The sequence below is a fragment of the Typopeltis vanoorti genome, chromosome 5, assembly GCF_054136105.1.
Source record: "Typopeltis vanoorti isolate ZY-2024b chromosome 5, IOZ_Tvanoo_1.0, whole genome shotgun sequence".
Lineage (NCBI taxonomy): Eukaryota > Metazoa > Arthropoda > Arachnida > Uropygi > Thelyphonidae > Typopeltis > Typopeltis vanoorti.
Genome location: NC_143553.1, coordinates 126,215,849 through 126,241,902, shown reverse-complemented (window position 1 = coordinate 126,241,902; position 26,054 = coordinate 126,215,849). Strand labels below are relative to the sequence as shown.

Here is a 26,054-nt window from a genome sequence, read left to right as displayed (position 1 = left end):
CAAATACAAATAAGATTAAATCATGAGCTATCATATACAAGAGAGATAAACCAAGGGGTCCGACAGGGATGTCCCCTCTCAGCAACTCTTTTTAATATCTACTTAAATGAAATAATAATAAAATGGAGTAAAAATTTATATCAAGGAATTAAACTTTCACCTACGGTTAACTTAAACACTCTCCTCTTTGCAGACGACCAAATAATAATTACAAATTCTGAAGATAACTTACAGAAAGCTATTTTAAATCTAAATGAGATATCCAAAGATTATGGTATGATAATATCAACGGAAAAATCAAAAACTATGGCCTTTAAAGGACAAGAGCCAGCAAGAACTAAAATAGTATTAGATAACAAGATCTTAGAACAGGTGAATTCATTTAACTACCTAGGATGTATGATCACTTATGAAAATGAAAAAGATATAAACATAAAAATTGCAAAATATTTAAAAATAACAGGAGTAATTAACTCTATATTTAAACCAAACCTAGTTCAAAAACAAACCAGGATAAAAGTATACAATACATTAGCCCTACCGGTCTTAATGTATGGAAGCGAAATCTGGACAATAAAACAAAAAGACAAACAAAGATTATCAACAGCAGAAATGAAGTTTATGAGAAAAACTGCAAAGTATACCCTATTTGATCACAAAAGAAACGAAGATATTATGAAAGAATTAAACCAAGAACCAGTAATTGAAAAAATTAAAAAATATAAACATAGATGGATGGAACACGTTCAAAGAATGAAAACAGAAAGATTACCAAAACAAGCCTTAAAGTACAAGCCATTAGGAAAAAGAAAACCAGGACGTCCTCTTAAGCGATTCAACGATGACTTCTAAGGCCGGAACAGGCCATACTAGGCCTAAATCCTTGATACGTATGATGATGATGAAAAATCATTATTATTTTTGTTAAAAAGGCATATTGCATACAAAACAATCTTTTTTTTTTCTTTCTTTAATATGCCATGTCAGAGTTGACATTAGCAAGATTTCAGTCTAGAATGGCTTCTTGTATTGTGAATGCAGAAGTTCAATTAGCCAGTTTGCATGGCAGAGGCAGAAAGGTTTGGGAATTGTGAAGGAAAACTGGAAAAGTGAGTAGATGGCCTCAATAATAGAACTATTAACCATAATGTAATATATATGTATACATCCTCATTATTAAGTTAAAATATTACATAACACTGCAGGGATGAATGTTATATTAATATATGTTACTTAATAGTTATAAAGGAGCAAAAGACTGTAATATTAGAGAGAGAGAGAGAGAGATTTATATGTAAATTGATAGCAATGTGGTAGTTCACTTAGAATTCATCTAAAAATGAAACTTAACCTCCCTATCAGCCAGGTGGATGAAATAGTGACACCAAATTGCACTTTTTATCCATGCTATTCAACAGGTGTTATAGAATCGTATCCAGATTTAGCTTGACGTCTATAGACGTCATGGCCGGTACAAGCTATAACAACAATACATCATGATTAAGTTTTACGCTGTTACTAATCTTCATCAACAATTTTCCTCCAAATTAGTCTATTACTTGTCAGCATGCTAACATTGTCATATCTAACATTTAAGTCTTCTAAAGCATTTCCGACTGAATCAATCCACCATGATATTCCTCTAGGTCATTTTCATGCCATCAAACATCTGTTTTTGTTAACTCTCCTCTCCTATTCTATTTAAGTGGCATCTCCAGACATCTAAACATCCATATACCTTCAGTTTTTGTGTCATATTTATCATTTTTAATTCCTTGCACAGTACTCTTTCTGTGATTTATAAGCTCTTTCAATAGTCTCCAGAACATTTTGCCATCTTCCTGATATTTATCTACTATCTTTTTACCAAACTGTTTCTATTACTTTTGTTTAGGTACTTTTACACACATCTCATCACTCTTACATTTTTCTCTGTATTTTTAGGGCATCTGCTGACTTATTTGCTAGGAGCTTCCAGTATGCTTTCTTCTCTTGCAGGAATGCTTCTTTAATTTCTTGTGTCCACCATGGTGTTCTTATTTTTCTATCCTTGAAGACAATTTCTTACTACATGCCTCCCTGCTTGAATCAGTCAGTTTCTTCAAACTTTGAAGAAACTGACTGATTTTTTTTCTTTAATAATGGTTGTATAGTTGAGTTAATAACTTTAATAATGGTTTACTTCTGTAAAAGTCTCTAACACATTATTCTTTTCAATGTGATATTCATTTTTATCTCATTTAAAATTAAGTTCTTGTATCCTGAACCAGTACAAAGAGGTCACTATTAACAATAACAACATAGTCAATGAGGTTTTTCTTATTTCTTGTGTCTTCTCTCCATATGAACTTGAGCATATCTTTATATTGCAATGTGGTGTTAGTAATGACTAGTCCATATCCTGAGCAGAAATTCATCAGGTACTTATGATTATTATTATCCTCACCCTATTCTCCAAATTTTCCCGAAACATTTTTGTATGCCTGATGGGTTTATTTCCTACTCTGTTGTTTAGATCTCCAACTGGGATCACTTTCTCTAACGACTCAAAAAATTCCTCCACTTCCTTCTTAGGAGCCATCTGTGGGCTATAAGCACAAATAAGTTTCATTGTCCATTTCCTTGTTGTGAAGTTTGCCCACATAACTCTACCTGAAATAAGTTTATCTTCATGTTTGGTGTTGAATGCTATCTATACTCCTTCCTTTCTTTGATAGTTACTGCCCATACATAACATCCTATGACTGGTAATTAATTTACGGAATTAACAATGCATATAAAGTAAATTAATTAAAGATAACTTTAATGAATCACTTCTATATTTCGACAATGTCACATTGTCATCTTCAGGAACATAAAGATATGGTATGTGCACTACAGGAACTAACAAAGCAAATGAGGCAGAAATTAAGACACTAATTTTGTTCCTAAAGTCCTAATGGTGCCCTCTTGCGGGCTAATTTGGTAGTCTTGGCCGTTGGGCTGAAGTTCTCATAATGAAAGTCTCCCAAATTTGGGGCAGTTTCATGCATCTTCAACAGCTCTAAAAAACGTTCCTAACCTCAACAAATTTGGGTGCATGAAACTGCCCCAAATTTGGGAGACTTTCATTATGAGAACTTCAGCCCAACGGCCAAGACTACCAAATTAGCCCGCAAGAGGGCACCATTAGGACTTTAGGAACAAAATTAGTGTCTTAATTTCTGCCTCATTTGCTTTGTTAGTTCCTGTAGTGCACATACCATATCTTTATGTTCCTGAAGATGACAATGTGACATTGTCGAAATATAGAAGTGATTCACTAAAGTTATCTTTAATTAATTTACTTTATATGCATTGTTAATTCCGTAAATTAATTACCAGTTATGTCTAACCAACGTATAAGTCTTACCACTAGAATAACATCCTATGCATATTATTTAGAAGGATCTCACCTGGCCTTTTGTCTTAGTAATGCTAATTATGTCCATATGGTACTCTTCCAATTCTTCTTCAAGTGTGATTTCCCTTCCATTGATACTCCTTATGTTGATAGTCCCCATCTTCAATTCTTGTAATGTTTGGTTTGTTCTTCTTCTAGATGTCAAGTTGGAGCTTGTTCCAGTAGTTGACCTTTCAATGTTTGCACTGATTCTTTGATGAAAACAGCTGGGCCTTAACTGAACAATGCCTCAGCCAGAATGAAATCTCACCATATTGTACCATCATGTTTATTTCTGGTTTAAGCCAATAACAAGTACAATTTGGTCAGCTAAATTCCAAATTGCCAGCCCACTAATGTTTGTCAGGTACCCAGTGGAAGCCTATTAACAAGGAGCACCACATGAAGGTGAGGATAGAACATTACATCAGAAGCCCGGGTTTATTCTCAACATTTCTTAAAGATGATGTGGAGGTCTCCTCGCAGCTATATGTCTGATCCTTATAAGAAGAATGATCAAAACAGAATCATTGCCCTTGTAAGGGTCAAACCAAGATAGAAATAAATAAATTCACAAGAAGATCAAATTATAGATGGAGAAATGTAATTATGAATACTTTCAAAATAACAAAAAGATATGTAATATGTAAGAGCTGATCATTTTAAATATCCAAGTTGGTTTCTTATGATACCAACTTGAAGGGGGGGGGGGAGAATTATTGGTAGAATGAGTTGTTTGGAATTATGGCCAAAGCAACCTTAGTTGCTTTGGCCAACCATTAATTACATGGGTTCTGTCCTGTTTGTCTGATTTGGAGGATGAAAAATTGAGCTTCAGGAAGAAAAAAAAATGTCAATTCCATATAACTCACCATAAAACCCATATAACTCATCTTCACTTCATGAAGAGCCTTCAAGATGGGATTCAAATACAGATCTTTGCAATCAAAGGGCATCACTGTTACCAAATGAGTTGTTGGTATGAAATTAGTAATGAATCATTAATTGCATCAGATAATTATAGTATCCTATGCAGTCTGTTAAATAACCTTTTTTAATCTTGCTTCAGATGATGTATTCATATGTTGCAAAACAATTACAGAAAGTTGCCAATCATCCTAACATAAAGTTCACAGTTGAATTAGAAAATAACAGATACATGTTAAAAAATAAAAATAAAAATAAAAAAATAAAAAAACCTCACAGAGTGTCTCTGAAATGAATAAACTTAGCTATGCATTCTACAGAGACCCATACACAAAAAGATAGTTCCTTGCAACATCCCACCATCTGTCACGAAAAATTGGTATCATAAAAAATCATATGAGATTGGGCATATAACATTTCCAGCAGCATGGAAGCATTTATCATCCCATCCCATTCATGTGCCATCTCCTATCAAGGAGGTTGACTACCATGATGTGACTCTTGGCTGACAACAGGTATAATGACATGTGGTAAGTACCCCATCTCTTCCACTTATTATTGTAAGTTCGTGGCTGTAATCTGTGTGTGTTTACAGGACCGGTTTGCCCTGTTACGAAAAACCTGAGTTTCCAGGCGAAAAAAAACCTCTACCTCTGTGAGACCTGCTGACTCACCTTTAGTCGAAAACCAGATAAAGGTTCCTCAAATCATGGACAGCAATTGAACCCAAGTCTTTCCAATCAAAAGGGCTTTGTCTATACCGACTGAGCTATGGAGGCTCTATTTTTTTATATTTTATATAATTTTTATCATAACCATTTTTTCCATAAAATGGTAGAGAACATCATAAAAGAACTCCCTAGACAAACAGGACAAGATCTCAAAAATATTGTGTCCATAAGGCATAAAAAAAAAAGTGACTTTCACCTTAGTAAACAAGCTCAAGTCTCCTTTACCCTCCAAAATCTTCCCATTTACTCTCGAAACACTAGGATATACAAGATCAATTGTTCATGGAATTTGCTATGTGGCACAAGTATGCCAATTAAGGAGAGACCCATCAGGACCAACTTTTTTCCTTTGTAGAATCCAGGGATATACTGAGTTTCATGTTGATGTAATCTAAGTAAACTATGGATTGATGGAAGATATGTGCTTCTAGTTTTCAATCTATAGAAATAAAATGTTATTTTCTTTTATATTTTTATAGAAAGAATTTTTTTTTCTTTTATATATTCAACTGAATTTTTACTTTAGACTAAAGATATTACAGATCTAGTTCTCCTCATGCTTATAATGCACCTTTGTAATTGTTGTTCTGAATTCTAACCATTACAGTTGTACTTAGAATTAAAAATTTTGCTTCAGTAAAGAATTATGCAAGCTTTCAAGAGTCATTTCAAAAGGTTCTACACACTGCACGTGTGGTGGCAAGTGGAAACTATTCGTGTGAAGGGATACGAGACTGAGTAAAAACATTTCATGTGTGTGTTTGTATTTTGCTTTTGGTGGTCTTGTTTCAAGAAATAAGAGTTCAGAATGGAGACATAATTTAACTCAGATCAGATATAACACAATGATCAGCATTCATGTATCAAAACACAATGCTCTATGTGAAGTTTGTGGAGATCATTCACCAGAACAACATAACACTGTGATGAACATCTTTGCACCCATCATTAAAGATGATTTGAAAACCAGAAAGCCATCAAGTAAGGATGATGCATTAGCAGTTATCAACATCCTGCTAGAAGAATATCATAAAAAAAGTGAGAAATCGTAAATGAAATAAACATTTCAACTACATCTGTTTTCAGAATTATGAGCGGATTTTTAAGAGAGAAGCAGAACCAAGAGAATCCTGCACCAGCTGAGAGAAGACAAGTATGCAGCTAGAAGATAGCAGTTCTGCAGCACTGTTATGAGATTGAAGATAAAAGTATTTAAAAAATAAGCGTTGCCACAAATGAAACAAAGAGAAGATATTTCAGATAAGAAATAATTGAAAAGTCAATCCTCACAGTGAAAATATCCAACCTTTCTTCATCTAAAAAAAAAAAAAATTATGGCATCAACAATCAAAGATTAAGTTAATTACCATAATGGCTATAAGAATGAAGCAACAGTGACAGAGCACCTGCAGGTATGGATGAAAATTTACAGAAAATCAAACATGTTTGCAGCCAATGTCCACATTTTTCAGGAAAAAGCCACATGAAATATTTCATGTGGCCTTTCATGAAATATTTGATCTTATGAAAATTTATGGATGATAAGCACTTCCTCTTTCCATACAATCCTGAACATGGCCCTTTCAGACTTCAGTCTGTTCCCTAACTTGAAAGAGAGCCTTCATGGCCACTTCACTATCACTGACAAGGTTTCTGCCAAAGTGAGTATGAGAATATGACACTTGCACCAACCTGGGCAACAATGGTAAGGCAGAATGGAAATGATGTTGAAGACCTGTAAAAGTATTTTGTTAAATAAATGTTTGGTTTAACAAAATACATGGTGCAGAACTTTTAAATTGACCCATATCATAATGTAATTATTCTAAGAAGGCATATATGCTTACTGGTAATTTCTGTATGCAACTGACCTCATATTTATTTCATAATCATAATACTGGAGAACATGCAAAGTGACTGATTAAAAAGAAGCATTTGATGTTCCATAAAAAACACTTCCTGCATTTATTAAATCTGTAAAACTCTATAAATCCTTTTATGTTCATTTGTGTGGGGGAAATCAAAAAGTCATTTTAATAATTTTCTTTCCTATAAACTAATCTGATTTTCAAATTAAAAGAACTTCTCAAACAAGAATATATATATAAAAGAACAATATACCTTTAAATCTTTCCAGGTACTTACCACGGCATCCAGAAAGTTACTACACTTTTTATAAAGTGGATTGGTTTCACAAAACTGCCGAAACAGAAGCCTGCCCAACGGCTGTTGTTCAACAATAAAACTATACCGAACATCTAAAAGGGGAGAAAATATACAATTTCTTAAAACTATGAAATTATACAGTATTAAAATTAAATAAAATGATGCACATTTGAAGAGGATGTATGCATTTAATAAAAAATTAAGTATTAAGAAATGATCAATATAATAACACAAAGATAAATAAATGGTCACTACATACCTCCTATTTGCAATTCAACAGACATCCCAGAAACTCTAGCTCTCACAGTACAACAAGTAACAGACAGATGATACACTGCAGAAATGAAATGCCTTTGTATTGAACTAAATTTCATACAAAAACCATTTTAGTGTAAAAAAAGAAAAAAAAAATTGTTATACCACAGAGATAGCAACTTTTCTGTAATTTCCTCAGAATGTGACATCCATTGAAAAACACCACATCATATATGTATAATGAGACAGCTGGAGTTTTTTTAATGCATAAATGGTTATTACATGACACCTCCATGAAGTCCAGGACACATTGTTGCAAGTCATTCTAGACTATAAGATCCACTATCTATGTAAAATAATCCATCACCCAAACTACATAATGCACTGTCTGAAATCATACCAAAAATTGGCAACCATTGTTGTTTGATCAATTTACATATGAAGACAACAGGTCCATAGCCCTCTCCCCACTTGCCAGCCTGACTGGCCAAATGGTTAACATACCAGCTGTGGTTTTTCCAACCAACGAGCTGCAAGTCAAAATCCAACCATGGGCATGGATTACATCTAATTTCATCACTAGATGTGAGACCAACACCTCACTTATCCACAGACCTGAAAAAAGGTTCCATGTTTGGTCTCTAGAGCAGGGTTTCCAGACTATGTAAAAATAAATAAATAAACTAATACAAAATGATGAAAAAAATATCCTTAGCCCACCATGGTACTGATATAGTTTAGGTTTCACTGGTGAGAGGCAAACATTTCTCTAACTGTAAACATACTATAAATTAATCACAGCATGCATTGTGATTGTGAATAAATGGAGTGAATCAACATATAGGCATAAATTTATTAAAGTGAGCATAAAGTTGAATAATTTATTAGGTGATTTTTTTTGGACGTAATAATAATGCACAAGCTCACCATACAAAGAAACAGAACCTTGACCCATATAAAAAGCAGTAATTACAAATAAGAGATGATTACAGAATTACACAACTTTATGCTCGCTCTATATGATAGGAATAAAAGAACCATATGACAGACAGACAATAAGCAATTATGAATTGCTGGTTGTCAACTTCAATTTCTATTCCCTCTATGTATCAATCAGAACAATAACGCTAGTATGAGCTTGTTGGATTATTATAACTTTACTGTGGATTATCTGTAATATTTATTATTATTTTTTGAGACAAATGGCTCTGAAAAATACATACTGATGAAATATATAAAAGTTCTATAAAATTTCTAAAACTATTTCTTCTGGTACAAAACAACAACAAAAATCAAATAAACTGTTTATATTTTAATGCGTTTCGGAAATACTTTGTTTCACTAAATCAGGAAATAGCATGAATAAACTAAAAACTAGAAAGCAAGTAATAACATTTCTAGTTATTCTTTACAAATTACTTTGAAAAACTGCTAAATGAAACATCTAAATCAGGGACAGCACAGGAGTAAAAAACACTCAACAGGCATGCAATCAGGATTTTTCCAACAAGTATGCTGGAAAAATCATCGCAGAAAAAATTTGCTGAAAGCGTTATTTGCTAGAAAATTGAAGTCAGTTTGGTTTAACACGTGTTACGTAAAAGTGTGTGATATTTGATAATAAATTGTCTCTGAGAGATACTGCGAACTCCGATGTCAGTATAGTATTGGTTTAGTTTTTATTTGTTTCTTTCTTTTTCAATAATTTCTAGATTGTATCTGAAAATAAATAAACCATCATGCATTATATTTGTAGTGTTTTTTTTTTTTTTTTTTTTTTTTTAAATTTTATTGCATTTCAGCACATACTAGTAATGAATGCATCTCTCGGATACATGTGACCTAACCTGCAATTTTTTCAATCGTGACTTCCGCAGGATTAAAGAAGGTACCAATGTACTTATCCATAGTTGAAATACCGTACTTACTCGAATATAACTCGCCCTTGCACCACGCCTGATTTTACTTTACGAGAAAAGAAATTAAGAAGTTTCACATATACCTCGCGCATGAAAAAAAGCTTAAACACGTGCACGTTGGGGCAATAGTAACTGCTCCCGCGGTAATCAACACGCCTTCCCCAATAGCCACTATATTGCAGAGGCAAGAAAAACAATTACTTTTATTATGTCAGTGAATAAGGTATGAGCCGTCTGTATAATATATTTCTCAACAAATAGTGTAATTAGAGACAACTTGGATAAAAACGACACTAATGAATGAATCACATGTCCCCTCATATAGAAACTATGCTGTATAGATTCAAGCAAAACCACGTGGCAAACACAGTATCTAACTAAAAACTATTGTTATTAATTAGATGTGTGTAAGTTCGCAAAGCAGCAATGAAATTCAACCGAACGTGTTAAAATTCATAAATGTGTTAAAATTCGTAAATGTGTTAAAACTAAGAAATATATATATATATATATATATATATATATATAGTGAATGTTATGGCAGTTTTGCATATGGAATTCGGTTGAAGAGAGTTAGTATTTCAACTCAACTGGCAGCTTGCATTTATCTTTCAATCGCACGATCTTTTGTTAATACCGCACCAATCATATGCACTTCTTAATAACCTGTCATTGCTGTCTGTTTCGCATTAGGCTTAATTACTGTAAAGACATAAAAGTCACAAAACAGAAAAATCTGGTGATACCAAGGTTGAAGTAATTCAGAACTTACTATAGGCACAAACTTGGCTTACTTGCTTGTTTGCTTACTTTGGAAAAAAAGGATTCACCACCTCAGAGTCTGGCTCCCACTGATGAGACCTCAATAAAGGTCGAAACCAGTCTGGGTAGTGGCTCTTCCCTTAATGCATAGCATCATAGATGTCTGCAAGGAGATGTGCTTTGCATTATGGGAGATACTAAGGCAAGTGATCAGAGCTTATTCCACCTTTACCATGAGTTGCTTCAGACCTGAAAATACTTGAGGTGCAAACTTAGCTTACTTGCTTGTTTGCTTACTTAGGGAAAAAAAGGATTAAAACCAAGTTTATAAAATTGCTTGGTATCTTTAACATATAGTATACCCAAGGGTAAAAAACTTTTCTACAAACACACACACACACACACACACACACACAATGGTGGGAAGCATATCCCCTTCTTTTAGTCCAGACATATATATATTCAAGAATATTTGTCTGTTATTCACCAGATAAAATGGAAATAATTTCTGAATACCATAACCATTGAAATATGATGGTTGTGAATTTTTTAGGATATCTTTTTTTTTAAATAGGTTTCTTTGAAAATATGTCTCCACCCTAATGACATCGAACCATATTTACTCAGTACTCACTGGTAATTTCATTAGTGTCACTTAGACAATTATATAGAAATTTTTAAAATATCCCTATCCTCACAGAAGCCTATGCAACAAACTTGTTGTATAGGCTTCTTGTGGTTTCAAGCAAAAATAAAATAGCAAGATTGCTTTGCCAATTAAAAATTGTCCTCTACCCACTCAACAAAATCTCTGAACATCCGAAATCTCTTAAATCTCCACATCCACCACTCACAAAACAATGCGTCTACAAAAAGTTGCAATTCTAGTCTACAATCTATACAACAGACTAGCAGATCTGGGGAGTTATGCTGATTATGAAATATATACACGTTTACACAAGAATATTATTTAATTTGCCAAATATTTCAGTCTGTATATTACAGACCATCTTCAGTGGCTACATAGGAATAGTTTTAAAAAACAAGGTGGAATATGAACAATTGATATGCTGATTGGAACACTTAAGAGGACATTGAGATGAAAGAAGCACAAATCCAGGCTAACAGCAGATAATGGAAACAAAATACCAAGTAGAATAGCAACAAACTGAAATGCTCCACATTGATTACCATTTTTACTCAAAAGCATTCAAAGAATCAGCTAAAATGGTGAAACATCCTCTACAGTGTAACAAAAAACATGGGATGATTTTCGTGTCCGGGCAGTTCATCGTGGGAAAATTGATCGCAGACAATTCATTGCTGGAAAACTGATATATATATATATATATATATATATATATATATATATATATATTATTCAAGAATATTTATCTGTTGTTCACCAGATAAAATGGAAATAATTTCATAATTTCTGAATACCATAACCATTGCAATATGATGGTTGTGAATTTTTTAGGATATCTTTTTTTTAAATAGGTTTCTTTGAAAACTTGTCTCCACCCTGTAGGTTGGTAGGTTGAACCAGACATCGAACCATATTTACTCAGTACTCACTGGTAATTTCATTAGCGTCACTTAGACAATTCATCACAAAGACTAGTCATTGCTAGAAATTTAATTGTGGGGAAAATTAATCGCAGATATATGCAAAAAAATATTATTTTTTTTTAAATTTATGTATAAAGTTATTCGTATTCTTTCTTTCTACAGGCCCTGTAGATGGAATGTTAGTTGTTACAGAACTGGGATAGGATGGTGAGGGAGAAAGAGCACCATATTTAAAAATATTTAGGGAGAATAATTATATCCAACTAACTGCTGATTCAGCAGTTGTAATAATCGAGACTTATTTTTAGGGAGTAAAAGAACACCGTAAACGATATTATACATGACGATATTATAAGATAACATGAAATCTATTAGTGAAAATTAAAATTATTTGAACTATTTGTTATCTGCTAAAACATGTTAAAACAAGTGTTGTGCACCTAGAAGGCATGAATGTCGTGATGTTCTGTTTTTACTTTATTCCTTCAAAATTGTACTATTACCCACTTCGAAGGAGCAATTATTATTCTGCTGTTATTAAAACAACTTAAAAATTTATCTTCAAGAGGAACTGGAATCAGTACAATCAGGCATCTCTCTCTCTATCAATATTTGTAGTCCTGAAATGGACTGTTTTGATTATCACTTTTTATTTCATACTATTCAAAATTGAGAAGTATGGAAAAAAAAAAATGAAACAAAAAAGGTGAATGCACAGCCACAAAGTTTTCAAAATAAAAAATTATGGGCAACTCCTCTTAAGTAATCAAGAGTTTCAAGATTTTCATAATCACTAATGATGAGCTGAAGTCTTTTTGCAGTATCTCAATAGCATTTCTTACCAGGAGGAGGTTGGGTGCCAGCTATATATTGCTCTATTTTCCCTCATTGAAATGTTGCTCATCCTTCAAAAATTTTAGAAACTTCCATATTGTCAGATGAGAAGCACCAATTAGTTCGCTGTTTCGCAACGATGCCACCATTCACATGAGATGTTCTTCCAGAGCAGCATGGTAACAATTCCAAAGGCATGGAGAAAGCGAGGTGGACGATGAAGTGATCGATGATCAGGTTTGCCAATCCAGGTGTCTTCTATGTAGTGCAGAACAGACTGAGCTTCAGCAGGATCGTCATTTTTTTCACATAACAGTTCAAAAGCACATACAACATTTGTAGATGGCACAAAAGCAATTGCCGATATCATGCGCATTTTTATTGCAAATTCGGAATCAGCAGGAGTCACGTTATCGTTTATAATGCCATAATTGTGTACAGCTGCTCAAAAAGAGGTGGAGTAGTTTTAAAAGTGCCATCTGCATACCATGTTGTCGATTGCGACAATAACTGTAGATTTCGTTTAGTAGAAAATATCAGCAATCTGTTGCGCCATTGTTGCTGTCATGCAAAAGGAACTCTTTATTTCCATAGGTGATTTTATATATAGGCGGAATAATTAAATTACCATATTTGCCGGCGTATAAGATGCACTTTTTTCTTTGAAAATAGGTCTGAAAAACAGGGTGCGTCTTATACGCCGATACTCAGTTTTTTATTATTTTCATTTCTGGAAATTTTCTCTGTTCCAAGTTATGCGATTTCTTTATTGCTTCTTTGTGGTGTGTGTGTGTGTGTGAGAGCATTCCAGTTACATAGAGCAGTGTTTCTCAAACTTCAGACATCTGCATTCATATGATTGGTGCAGTAATAACAAAAGATTGTGCTACTAAATGACGTTCACTCAAACAAAACCATATGTTGCACCGGCAACATATGGTTTTGCTCAAGTCATACAGCATTTTTTGTGGGGGGGGGGACATGCGATTCATTAGTTAGTGCTGTTTTTATCCCAGTTGTCTCTAATTGCACTGTTTGTTGAGAAAGATATTGCATAGCCTGCAGATGTCCCTGTACCTTATTCAGTGATACAATAGAAACGTTTTACAATCTCGAACTTCAAAGATACATTCAATTTTATTCCATGCGTTAATGATGCATAGCCGAAAATTGCCACGGACCCCTCGGGGTACGCATACCACACTTGGAGAAACATCAGTGGATGTGCATGCACTGTCATCAACGATCACAGCTGTGTCCTGTTCGTTTAAACTTTCCAAATGTTGTCGCAGTTGTGAATGGTGATAAATTTCTGCCGTTAAATTTTCTCTAAATTTCTTGGCAAATTATGGCTGAAAAACGTTGTTACAATATTGTATACAAGCTATGTGTGATTGTGTATGCTAAAGAACATTGAAACAGGGCTGCAGAGAGGCATTTTGGACCCCCCCCCCAACTGAGAAAATGATAAGAACTTGGCAGAATCAGGAAAAGGATCTAAAAAAAGCAACTCACAGTAAACTTAACCTACAAAGTGGAACTGCAAAATGGCCAAACTTGAGGCAGAACTGAATACTTGGATTTTAGACCACAGAAAAGTGGGACTTTCAGTGTCTACAAAAATGATTATTCATCAAGCGAAAGCGATGGCCACTAACAGAGGGATCGCCAACTTTACTGGATCAACATCGTGGTGTTCAAGATTCATGAAGAGAAACCAGCTATGTATGCAGACTAAAACAACAATATCACAAAAGATGCCAGCTGAATATGAAGAAAAAATTATTGAATTTAATAGATTCATCATTAATGCAAGGAAACGAGAAAATTTTGAACTTGCGCAAATAGGAAACAAGGATGAGGTTCCGCTGACTTTTGATGTGACCTCAAACAAAACTGTAGATTCCGAGGGCACTAAAAGTTTTAGTATTAAAACTTCGGGGCACAAAAAAACTCACTACACGGTTGTTTTATCCTGCTGTGCTGATGGAACAAAATTGCCACCACTATTGATTTTTAAAAGGAAGATGCTACCCAAAGAAAAACTGCTTAAAGGAGTGTTTGTACATGTTCATGCAAAAGACTGGATGGATGGAGGAGGAATGAAGTTATGGATAGATAAAATTTGGTCTAGGCGCCCTGGTGGAATGTTGAAGAAGCCTGCCATGCTAGTATGGGATCAGTTTTGTTCTCACAGAACAGATGATGTTACAAATAAACTCAAGGGATTGAAAACTCAGTTAGCTGTAATTCCAGGAGGTCTAACTAGTCAGCTTCAACCTTTAGATGTCTGTATTAATAAACCATTTAAGGGATTTATGAAGGAGAAGTGAAACAGCTGGATGCAGTCTTCAGATTTTGAGGTTACATCATCAGGAAGAAGCCTAACATTTCACAGGTTTGTGAGTGGGTCAAAGCTTCATGGGATGCTGTGAAAACTGAGACAGTGGTTAAACCATTTAAGAAGTGTGGAATTAGTAATGCACTGGATGGTACAGAGGACAATTTGTTGTATGAGGACTCAGATTCTGATTTAGAAGAGGTTTCAAGTGTCTCTTCATTAACTCTGGAGATGAATTTCTGGGTTTTGACGATTAAAAGGTGGGTACTCTTTCCTAGTTAGATTAGGTATTTGTTGAAAGTAGACTTACTTATTACTATATATTTGAAATACTGTAAATTCATTATAATATTCAGTGATAAAGTTTTTTTCCTAAAAAAATGTGTACAAAAAAGGGGGGTGCGTCCTATACACCGGTATATCTTATATGCCAGCAAATACAGTACTTAACGAATTTGGCGGTACCTGTCCTGCCTGATTTCGGATTCTTTGAATAGACTTCTTTACAGAGGCATTGCTCGGCATTTGGCCAATGACGGCAGGAGATATTTTTGTGTATGTTTCCATGATAATTCAATGAGTCCCATCATTAGGCATTTTTAATGGATATTTTATTATGCAGATTGGAAGGTATAGTACTTATTATTGGGGAGAGAGGGTTAATGGGAAAGTATAAAAACATCTCTTTACCTATGGGTGTGATAATCCAGAAACCCTTCTCTAGAGTAAAAACATGGAACTTTTATGAGCCATTCATGCTGATGATAATGTATTATAATTATATATATACATACACACACATGCTAAGCTTTCCGTTACGGAAGACTCAGAGTAGCTCATAGTGAAGTTATTACTCTTACTACAGATGAAATATAATTTCATAAACAAAGTTAGTTTGCTACATTTGTCAGCGGCCAGATCGGAAAGCACCAGTTCTCATCTGATCACTGAAGTTAAGCAAACCTGAGCCCAGTTAGTACTTGAAAGGGTTCCACGTGGGAACCGTGGGTGCTGCTGGCATTAATTATCAGCTGACCTGATTGGCCGAGTGGTTAGCGTATCTGCTCTCCAGCCAAAAGGCTGCAGGTTCAAATCCTGCCGTGGGAATGGATGTTTGTGCTTGTCTGTGAAATTACTAGTAGTGATCGGCAGTAGATGGCGTCGATGTAGATAATGAAAGCAGTTGGTGGAGACGGAGACTGGAGTAGGTGCCCTCTCTCGATGAATCTATGGACTCCCTGGAGGTGTCATGTAATAATAATAATTATAGTAGCAATAATAAATGTAACTGACTCACTACATGCCAACTTGTAGTGACCACAGAAATAGTGTGCTACTGAGAATAGTTTACTATGGTGAATTTCCTTTAAATATATGATATCCTTTGATGGTTTGCTTAACACTCCTGTCAGATCATCATAATTTATTCATATATGAAATAGGGAAATATAGGCAGAAATATTCAAAAATATTTAATGAAGTCTATTAAATGAAAGTGAACCAAGTTCCTCTGTTTTGCACCAAATGGTAAATGTCAGATGGTTCATGAGTATCCATCATCTTTAAAAAGAAGTTTCCTCATGTATTGCCATAACTCTTTTTTTTTTTTGTCTTCCTCTTGTCTCTTAGTTAGCCTATAGAAAGCAAGAACACCAAACATAGGTGAAAGTGGATGTCTAAGTTAGCATCCCAACCACCTCAGCTAATTTCTTCTTTTGGTTTTTAAATTGTTTCTATTTTAATGACAGTATTAGGAATGAGATCTTGCCATGCATATACTAGTATTATTCGAAGGCATGTTGTCCCAAAGATATTGATAATATTAACTGCTTGTTAAGTAAGGATGTTCCATGTGTGGGTACCATATGTGAATATGGCTTGATTGGTTGTTTTGTACAAGCAAATTTTTTTTATTTGTGGTGATGAGATTGGATTTTCAGATATTAGTTTGACTTTTATAAAATTAAAGAGCTTTGTGCTTTCTTTTCACTATGTCAATTAGAATATCAATGTAGGAACAAAGGTAATGAAAACCATTTACTTCTGTTTACTAACATTTGTTGCAGTTGACTGCCAGCCCAATCAGTGCTGCATTTTTACATAAAATATCTAGGTGGTTTTGAACAGTCCAAATGTTAGAGTCAATCAGAACAACATCTGCAAAGCAGAGACTGCTTATGTGTGTTTTTCCTGCAACACACCTTTCCTGTGAGATGTTTTTTTTTTTGTAATTTTGATTTAATGAATTTCTCAGATTAATTAGCATATTATTATTTTTAGAGTAATTATTGTACTTCATGTATTTCCCAATATATCTGTAAATTTATAACTAATTTAAAATAGTGTGTTAAAAATGGTATTAAAAACCCATCAAAACAACAGAGCAGTGTCAAAAGCCTAATACTGATGCCAGAGAACTTTTACCCCACTGAACAAACACATTACAACATTCATACCAATGAAGATAGATAAAATAATCTGACATACGACACCTCTAGGTTAAAACAAATTATTAGATAATGAAAAACCAAGAATTAAAAAAAGTTCAGACATTTAAAAAAACAGAGACAAGATAAAAGAAATAAGCAGAAAAATAGACAGCAAAGCATGAAAGTTGCAAGATGCCAATGAATAATAAGATAAGTCAAGTAAAACATGGGAGAGGAGATTAATATGATTAATTAATAAAGAAAGTAGTAATATGAGTCCACGTGGTAAGCCTAGTGGCTGTGCGCTTCGCAACCATATGCTTGGGGAAGGTGTATCCTAGGTTCGATTCCCGTCTGTGACGTGAGGAGCTGAAGGATCTTCTTCAGCCATAGACAAGTTAGCCGGTCTTGGGCATGGACAGTAGTTTTTTCCCCAGTTTATCCTGGGGTTTTTCATCCTGCAAAGCAGGCAAACTGGCCTTGAGAACTCAACACTATGGACATAGGATACATCGAGGCGTAGGGCTGACCACCTTATCCTGTGAACGATTTGAGGTCCGATGATTAATTAAAAAAAACCTCGACACTGCAAGGTAAAAGGAAGATGAGATGAGATGAGATGAAAGTAATATGATTTGCAGTGATTTCTTCATTAATATGAATTTGGAGTCACTCGAAGCTTTATGGGAGTGAAAATTAAGCATGAGACAAATGCAACCGAGAAAGAAAAGGCAAAAAAATTGAAACAGATGATAGTACTCATGTTGAATTGGATTTAAACAGTATTGATGTGAACACAGATTGATAAGAAAATAACTATTTATTAACTTAAAAGCTAATATTTTGCTGGTATTATATCCAGCATCTTCAGAGCACCCAAACAAAGTTTGTTACAAATGCAAGACAACCACAATTCGGTGTAACAGTGGGGCTAGTATAAGTAATTGCAGCACGCAACGCAAGACTAAAGTCCTAATAAGGTGCCATCTAAGTTATAAAAATAAAAAATAAATAAAATAAAAAAAAAACAGTAGTCCAAAGTTTTGAAAACAATATAGTAGTCCTTGAAACTTTTGAAAAATAGTAGTCCAAAGTGTGAAAACAATAAAATTAAAATAAATAAATATTAATTTGGTCTTAGGATGACTGTCTCCCAAATCTTTGGTAGATTTATACAGCCATACTTGTTAAGGTTTGGAGTATGTTTTAAGGCTTCTGTTGATTCCAGGAACAACCTCTCTGACTTGTAGAAGCTTCTGTGCAGTACTTTTGTTTTTTTCCAATTGATCCTGTGTGCTGGGGTATCCAAAGCATGGTCTGCCAGACCTGACTTGCCATAACGAAAGTGCCGGATATATTTATTGTGTTCACTGAGGCAGATGTACAGAGTTCTTCCTATCTGTCCATAGTAGTAGTCTCAATGACAAGAACAGGGCACTTCATAGACGCCTGGATGTGAAAAAAGGAGTGAATCTGTCCTTAGGTGAACAGATGAGAGTTGCAAATTTCACATAAGGTTTAAATACAGTGCGTAGTTGGTGTTTGTTAAGCACCCTAGATATCTTTTCAGATGTGCCTTTAATGTACAGGATGGTGATAGTTTTGATGTAGTCTTCTGTGGTATATAGTGGGGGGGAGGATTTCTGAGTAGCATTTAGTATTTTATCTATCTTATGGGGATTATAGCCATTGGTTAGGAAGGTGTGGCGCAGGTGAGAAAGTTCAGCAGTGAGAGCAATGTCATTGGAACAGATTGCTCTCTGTTCAATGTTGGAACAGAGCAATCTGCTCCAATGACATTGCTCTCACTGGAACAGATTGCTCTGTTCCAGTGAGTGCGCCACACCTTCCTAACCAATGGCTATAATCCCCATAAGATAGATAAAATACTAAATGCTACTCAGAAATCCCACCCCACTATCTACCACAGAAGACTACAACAAAACTATCGCCATCCCATACATTAAAGGCACATCTGAAAAGATATCTAGGGTGCTTAACAAACACCAACTATGCACTGTATTTAAACCTTATGTGAAATTGGCAACTCTCATCCGTTCACCTAAGGACAGATTCACTCCTTTATCACATCCAGGAGTCTATGACGTACCCTGTTCTTGTCATCGAGACTACTACGGACAGACAGGAAGAACTCTGGCCATCAGCCTCAGTGAACACAAAAAAAAAAATATATGTGGCACTTTCATTATGGCAAGTCAGGTCTGGCAGACCATGCTATGGATACCCCAGCACACAGGATCAATTGGAAAAAAACAAAAGTACTGCACAGAAGCTTCTACAAGTCAGAGAAGTTGTTTTCCTGGAATCAACAGAAGCTTTAAAACATACTCCAAACCTTAACAAGTATGGCTGTATAAATTTACCAAAAATTTGGGAGACAGTCATCCTAAGACCAAATTAATATTTATTTATTTTAATTTTATTTTTTTCACACTTTGGACTACTATATTGTTTTCAAAACTTTGGAATACTGTTTTTTTTTATTTTATTTATTTTTTTTTTTTTATAACTTAGATGGCGCTGTATTAGGACGTTAGTCTTGTGTTGCACGCTGCATTACTTATACTAGCTCCACTGTTACACCGAATTGTGGTTGTCTTGCATTTGTAACAAACTTTGTTTGTGTGCTCTGAAGATGCTGCTGGATATAATACCAGTGAAATATTAGCTTTTAAGTTAATAAATAGTTATTTTCTTATCAATCTGTGTTCGCATCAATACCGTTTAAATCCAATTCAACATGTGTGACGAACACATTTAAATCCAATTCAACATGTGTGACGAACACCTCTCTTAAACTGTAGTTACCTAAGGATAGGTAACTACAGTTTAAGAGAGGATGAAAGGATTGCTAAAAGAAGAAAGAAAGCATCACAAGCATAAAAAATTCATTTATTGGAGTGAGACCTAATGCAGAGCCAGAGAAACTAGATTGTCGTGGAAGGAATGATAAGAATATGTGAGAATAAAAATAAGAATAACAAAGAAGAGGAACATTAAAGACATTGGTGCTCTCATGAGTTTCTATCCTAGTTAAGGTAGAACCTCATGAAAGCACTAATAGTAACAGGAGTGAGTTTGAGGTTATTTGGTGCAGAAGCTAACAGGATGACGTATGTAATAGGATTTTGCTACAGACCTGGCAGTTCAACTGCTGAGGACAATGTAATGTCAAATTACCCTAATAGCCACTAAACATGTAATCATTTAAGATGCCTTAAATCAAAAGAAACACTGAATGGGAATCAGAAAATGCATAAGAATGAAGTAGAACCGTGTTAAATTTGACCACAGTATCAGAAATGGTAAGGAAGGGGATCTGAAATGAGTATGTGGCTGTTTTGCCACCAGCTGCCAGCTTGTACCTAGTGAGGGAGTCTGAGCAGTGGTATGTAGGAGGCGCTGTCAAGGCCACATGGACATCCATATAGAGAGTAACATATCTAAGAGTATATCTCCTCTCACTGCATGTCCCTGCTCTATCCTTCCATTTTTGTCTCAGTGACACTGAGACAAAATGAATCTTCCTCATAAACTAATAACAACAAAAAAAAGACAACACTACCATAACAACATACAAATCCAGCCAGAATCTCCTAACTAAAAACTCATTTTCACATTGCTTTACTAATATCTGTAGCCTTAACACCAACATAAATGATGTTCACTATCACTGCAGTCATCCAGACCAGACATCTCATTACTGAGAGAAACCGAGATTGCAGCTACATCCACTACTGTCCACCGTACATGCTTCTCAATTCCTTTTGCCACAAGAGTTGCATCTGTGCCCTTGTGAGATCTGACAATGTTTGACAGAGAATTACTAGAATCCCCTGCTTTTGGCATTCTCTGGCTCAAGGTTTCCTTGCCCCATTTAGTAGAATTTCATTCATAGAAATTCATTTGCAATATTTACCAGTCTCCAAACTCTGATAACCACTCAGACCTCTTCACATTCCTTTCCATGAAACTTGATCATCTGCAGTCCAGCTATTCAAATATAGAGGTCACCTTCCTAGGTGACCTTAACATCTGCGATTCCAACTAGCTCCCTTTTTCTAACACCACCAACCTAGATAGATGAGAAACACAAATCTTTGCTATAAGCAATGAACTAATCAAAATCTTATCTCTATCTACACGAATACTTGATAACCCTCTTCACTCTCCAAATACTCTGGATCTATTTATAATTTTTATAAATTTATTTTTATGATGGAACATTGTGTTAGTAATAACCAGTCCATGTCCTGAGCAGAAATCCAACAGGTATTTTCCATTATTATTAGCTTTGCTCTTTTCTCCAAATTTTTCCAAAATATTTTTGTATGTCTGACAATCATTTCCTACTCTGCTATTTAGATCCCTAACAAGGACCAACTTTTCCTTTTTCATTGTGTCAGTTGCTTTCTCTAAAGCCTCAAAAAATTCCTCCACTTCTACCTTAGTAGAACCTTCTGTGGTACCATAGGCACAAATAAGTCTCAGTTCCCCATTCTGATATTTGCCCACATCACTCTACTTGAGACTGCCTGCCATTCAAGAAGATTAGCCTCTTATTTAGTGTTGAATACTATGGCTACTCCTTTTCCTTGATTGTCATTGCCTGAACATAGCATTTTGTATTTATTGCTCAAAAAGAGCTCACCAGTTTTGGTCTTTTTTGTTTCAGTCACCCCTATTATGTCGATCTGGTACTTATCTAATTCCTCAGCTAGCTCCATTTCTTTGCCATTCAGGCTTCGTATGTTGATAGTATACTGATCTTTAACTCTGGTGATGTTGAGTTGGAGTGTGTTTTCAGATATGTTCCAGTAGCTGACTTTTGCTGTTCACTCTGGTTCCCTGGTGAAAACAACGGGGGGGCCTCGTTTAACCGGGCGATGCTCCCGCTGGCATGAAATTTTGTCATGTTGTACCATCACTTTGTATTTTGGTTTAACCCAATAAGAATACAATTTGGTTGACTAAATACCAAATTTCCAGCCCATCCTCGTTCGTTCGGTATCCAGGTAGACACCTAACAGGGTGCACCATGAGAAGGTGAGAATTGGACATTAGGTCAGAAGCCCTGGTCGGTTCTCAGCATTCCTTTAAAGGCTACGTGGAGGTCTCCTCTCAGTTATACAGCTTTGACCCTTAAGCACACCATGTGCTTAATGGATCCATGTACCATCCTTAAATGGGGCGAGGTCCATCTGGTTACCTTCAATACCATCAAAATACAGTCATGAAGAAGGATTATTTGTTTTCTTTTTCTATTTCCATAGTGAAATTAATTTATGGATGTATATGGTTTATGCTTGCTAGAAAGCCAGGTAACGTATCTTGGTTGTGGAGGTAGATCACAAAAACATCATCTATATAACGTATCCAAAATGAAAGCTAAAGTTGCATGGATAAGAAAAAGATGTCTTCAAAACATTCCAAACAGAAGTTGCTGAGAGTGGACTCTTCATGGCAGTTCCTTCAACTTGTCTGCAGATTCCGTTTTGACAAAGATAATAACCAGAGTGAATGACAAAGATGAATATAATTTCATTATATTCAGTGAAATGACTTGTGAGAGTAAATAAAGTGTGTCTTCCAAAGGTATGTTAGTGGAAAGTGATTCAATATCAAAACTGACCATTAAATAGTCAAGCTGTGTGGAAACTTTTTTTTTCACTTTATCCAGAAAACTGAAGGAATCAAAAGAAAGAAACAGCAGGAATTACTAATACGTGCTTTTAATAAAATGTGCTAATAACTTTACTATAAAATCTATACAATAACAACTGAACAAAGAGGAATGCCTTCCTTGTGGATCTTTGGCAGACCACAGAAATGAGGGATGCTAACAAAATAAGTTAAGTTTGTCTATGGTATCTCCATCAAAGCATACGACTTCGTCTAACAGCAAATTTAATTTTCTGAGTTGACTGCTGATGATGTTGTGATCCACTTCCTGGTATGTTGATCTATCACATAGTAAAAGATATTTTATGTTTGTAATTTGCAGTGTCCATAACTACTGTGGCTTTACCTTTATCTGCTTTTGTAATAATGAGACTGTGCATCTTAAGGATTGTAAAGCTTTAATTTCTGCTAAGGAGATGCTTGTAGGCGGGAAGCTTTGATATTTCAGTAGCAGATGAAATCTCTAAAAAAATGTGTACTGGTGTCCTCAATAGGGAGAGTGGATAAATTCTGTTCAATATTAAAAAGGAAATTAAGTAAGGTCTCTTCTTAGGAACTATAGAAAATTCGTGTCCTTTGGAAAGAACGAGAATTTCACTTTCAGTTAAAGGGCATTCTGAGATGTTAACTACCCAATTATCTGGATGTGGGCCTTGCTTAGAGATAAGAGCATTGAATTTGCGATCTACATGTTGCTTGTGTTTGTTAAATGATTGGTGAAGAAAGCGTTAAAATGACATGGGGTATTGGAGGATCTACAATGGAGGTAATATTATTCTGGAGATTAGAAATACGAGGTATATGAATAGTGAGTTCACGTTTCACAGTTCAATGGATGAGTGACAGTCTTGCATTTAAATAGACATTATGTGAGCCAGAGATTTGATGGTTTCCTTCAACTTTGTGAAGTTAGGAATAATCTCGAGATAGTGGCATTCATTAAGGATATTCTTGCTCGCAGCTTACCTTGTAACATGGCTAATTTACCAAATCTACTGAACATTTTAATTATTACTTACTTGTGAAGGATTTGTAATTGTTCTTTCAGAGATACTTGTGCCATAAGGTTTCTTTAATTAATATGATAACACAAGGAAAGGAGTGAATAATATTTATTCAAAAGCCATATATTTAGAACTGAAAATTACTGACGATCAGTGGCAAATGGTAGTTGAATACAAAGTAGAACTCAAACAATGGATTTATTTGAAACAGTGAGAGCTGAGTGATGTTATACATAAAATGCAAACGCATAACCGAGGAAACATCATTATATTATTAGTTATTAGCTAACTGTATTATTAATTTAAAAAAAAAAAAAAGTCTAAGAAGGATAATTTGGGGACAAAATCTGATCCAACACCTTCACATGGTGTGTCCTCTGTGAGTACCATTAATTAATGAGAAACCGAGCAGGACAGTTCAACTTATGAACATCTGCGGACTTGGGCCAGCCCATGTTCCCTGGGCTCAGCTAGTCCAGCTGACAGTACCCGGCATGGGCCCCTGCTAGAATGACTAGTGAAGAGAGAGAACAAGGATTGAAACCCCTGGTAGTAAGTATAAAACGCAACTTCAAATATGCCCAGTCAACATGGAAGATTAGACCAACCTCCTCCTCCCCCATCACCACCACCACCACAACAGTAAGGAAAAAGATGAGCCATATTTGACAAGGCCAAAATGGGCATAATCCACCAACTCTGATAAATCATCCCCCAAACACATGAAGTTGCTATCTCAAACCCACCAGGGAGGATAGAAACAGATAATCAATTTGGGAAAAGCCAAAATCAACAATAAACTGTGGATTGGGACTTATAACTGCAAAACTCTTAGGAAAGAGAAAGATTTAGTGATGATTGAAGAAGAGCTGAACAATATAAATTGGAATATCATAGGACTCAGTGAAACAAAAAGAATAGGAGAGCACCTGATAGAACTCACAAGTGGTGAGTCAACATCAACAGGTGGAGTAGGGTTCATAATCAACAAGAGAACGAAAAACAAAATAAAAGAATTTAAAAATATTTCTGACAGAATCACACTTATGCTTATAATGAGCAAAAGATATAAAATTAAATTAATTCAAATCTATGCTCCTACATCCACCCACACAGAAGAGGAGATTGAAATGTTCTTTGACCAATTACAATCAGCAGCAGCAGATCAAAACAAAGTGCAATATGTTATCATAATAAGGGACTTCAATGCCAAAATTGGAAAAACAAGAGATACTTTGGACAAAATAGACAAATTTGGATTAAGAAATGAAAGCAGGAACTTATTAGCAGATTTTTCCTTAGGTAATAGACTTTACATTATGAATACTTTCTTTAAAAAAACCCGACAAATGCAAATGGACTTGGAGAAACCCCAACGGCATAACAAAAAAATGAAAGACTATACACTTACCAAAAAAAACATATCATCCAAGATGTTTCAGTGATACCCAAATTCAGAACAGGTAACGATCATAGATTGATTAGAGCAAAAATAGAGCTGAACTTGAGAAAAGAAAGAAGGAAACGAGTTGCTGCTAACAAAAATCAAATTAACAGCAACACAATTGCAAACAAACAAAAAGAGGTTCAAATGGAACTGTTAAAGGAGTTAGATGATATTAATCCATTTGAAGAGAACTTCGAGAAAGCTAATACCAAAATAACTAAAGCAATTTCAAGAGCAGCTACAGACATCAACACCAAAGCACCAAGAGAAGCAAGCTAAAAGATAAAACCATAGAACTTCTGAACAAAAGAAGAAAAAAATGAAACAAGATCAAAACAAACTTTCAAATATAGAATATACAGAAATTTGCAAAACCTTAAGAAAATAAGATCAGACATACGTGAAAAATCACAGAAACAATAGAGAAAAACAAAAACACGAAATTTTTAAGGAGCATGACCACAGGATGAACATATATTGCTATCCAAAACAAAGATGGCACAATCACTAGGGACAGACAAAAAAATACTCAATAGAATTACA

General features: G+C 34.9%; 1 protein-coding gene and 1 pseudogene across 2 annotated transcripts in view; one reads left to right on the top strand and one right to left on the bottom strand.

Moving 5' to 3' along the window:
* Positions 1-26,054, bottom strand: part of LOC150106798 (G protein-coupled receptor kinase 2-like) — a 308,070-nt gene that overhangs the window by 259,604 nt on the left and 22,412 nt on the right. For both annotated transcript variants that reach the window (XR_016548329.1, XM_090392711.1), the window contains exon 3: positions 7,225-7,337. Coding sequence is in view for 1 of the 2 variants with exons in the window: in XM_090392711.1 (XP_090248837.1) it covers positions 7,225-7,337 (113 nt within the window). In the remaining variant the exon portion in view is untranslated. The remainder of the gene's footprint in view (positions 1-7,224; positions 7,338-26,054) is intronic.
* LOC150106799 (5S ribosomal RNA) lies at positions 15,835-15,948 on the top strand (annotated as a pseudogene).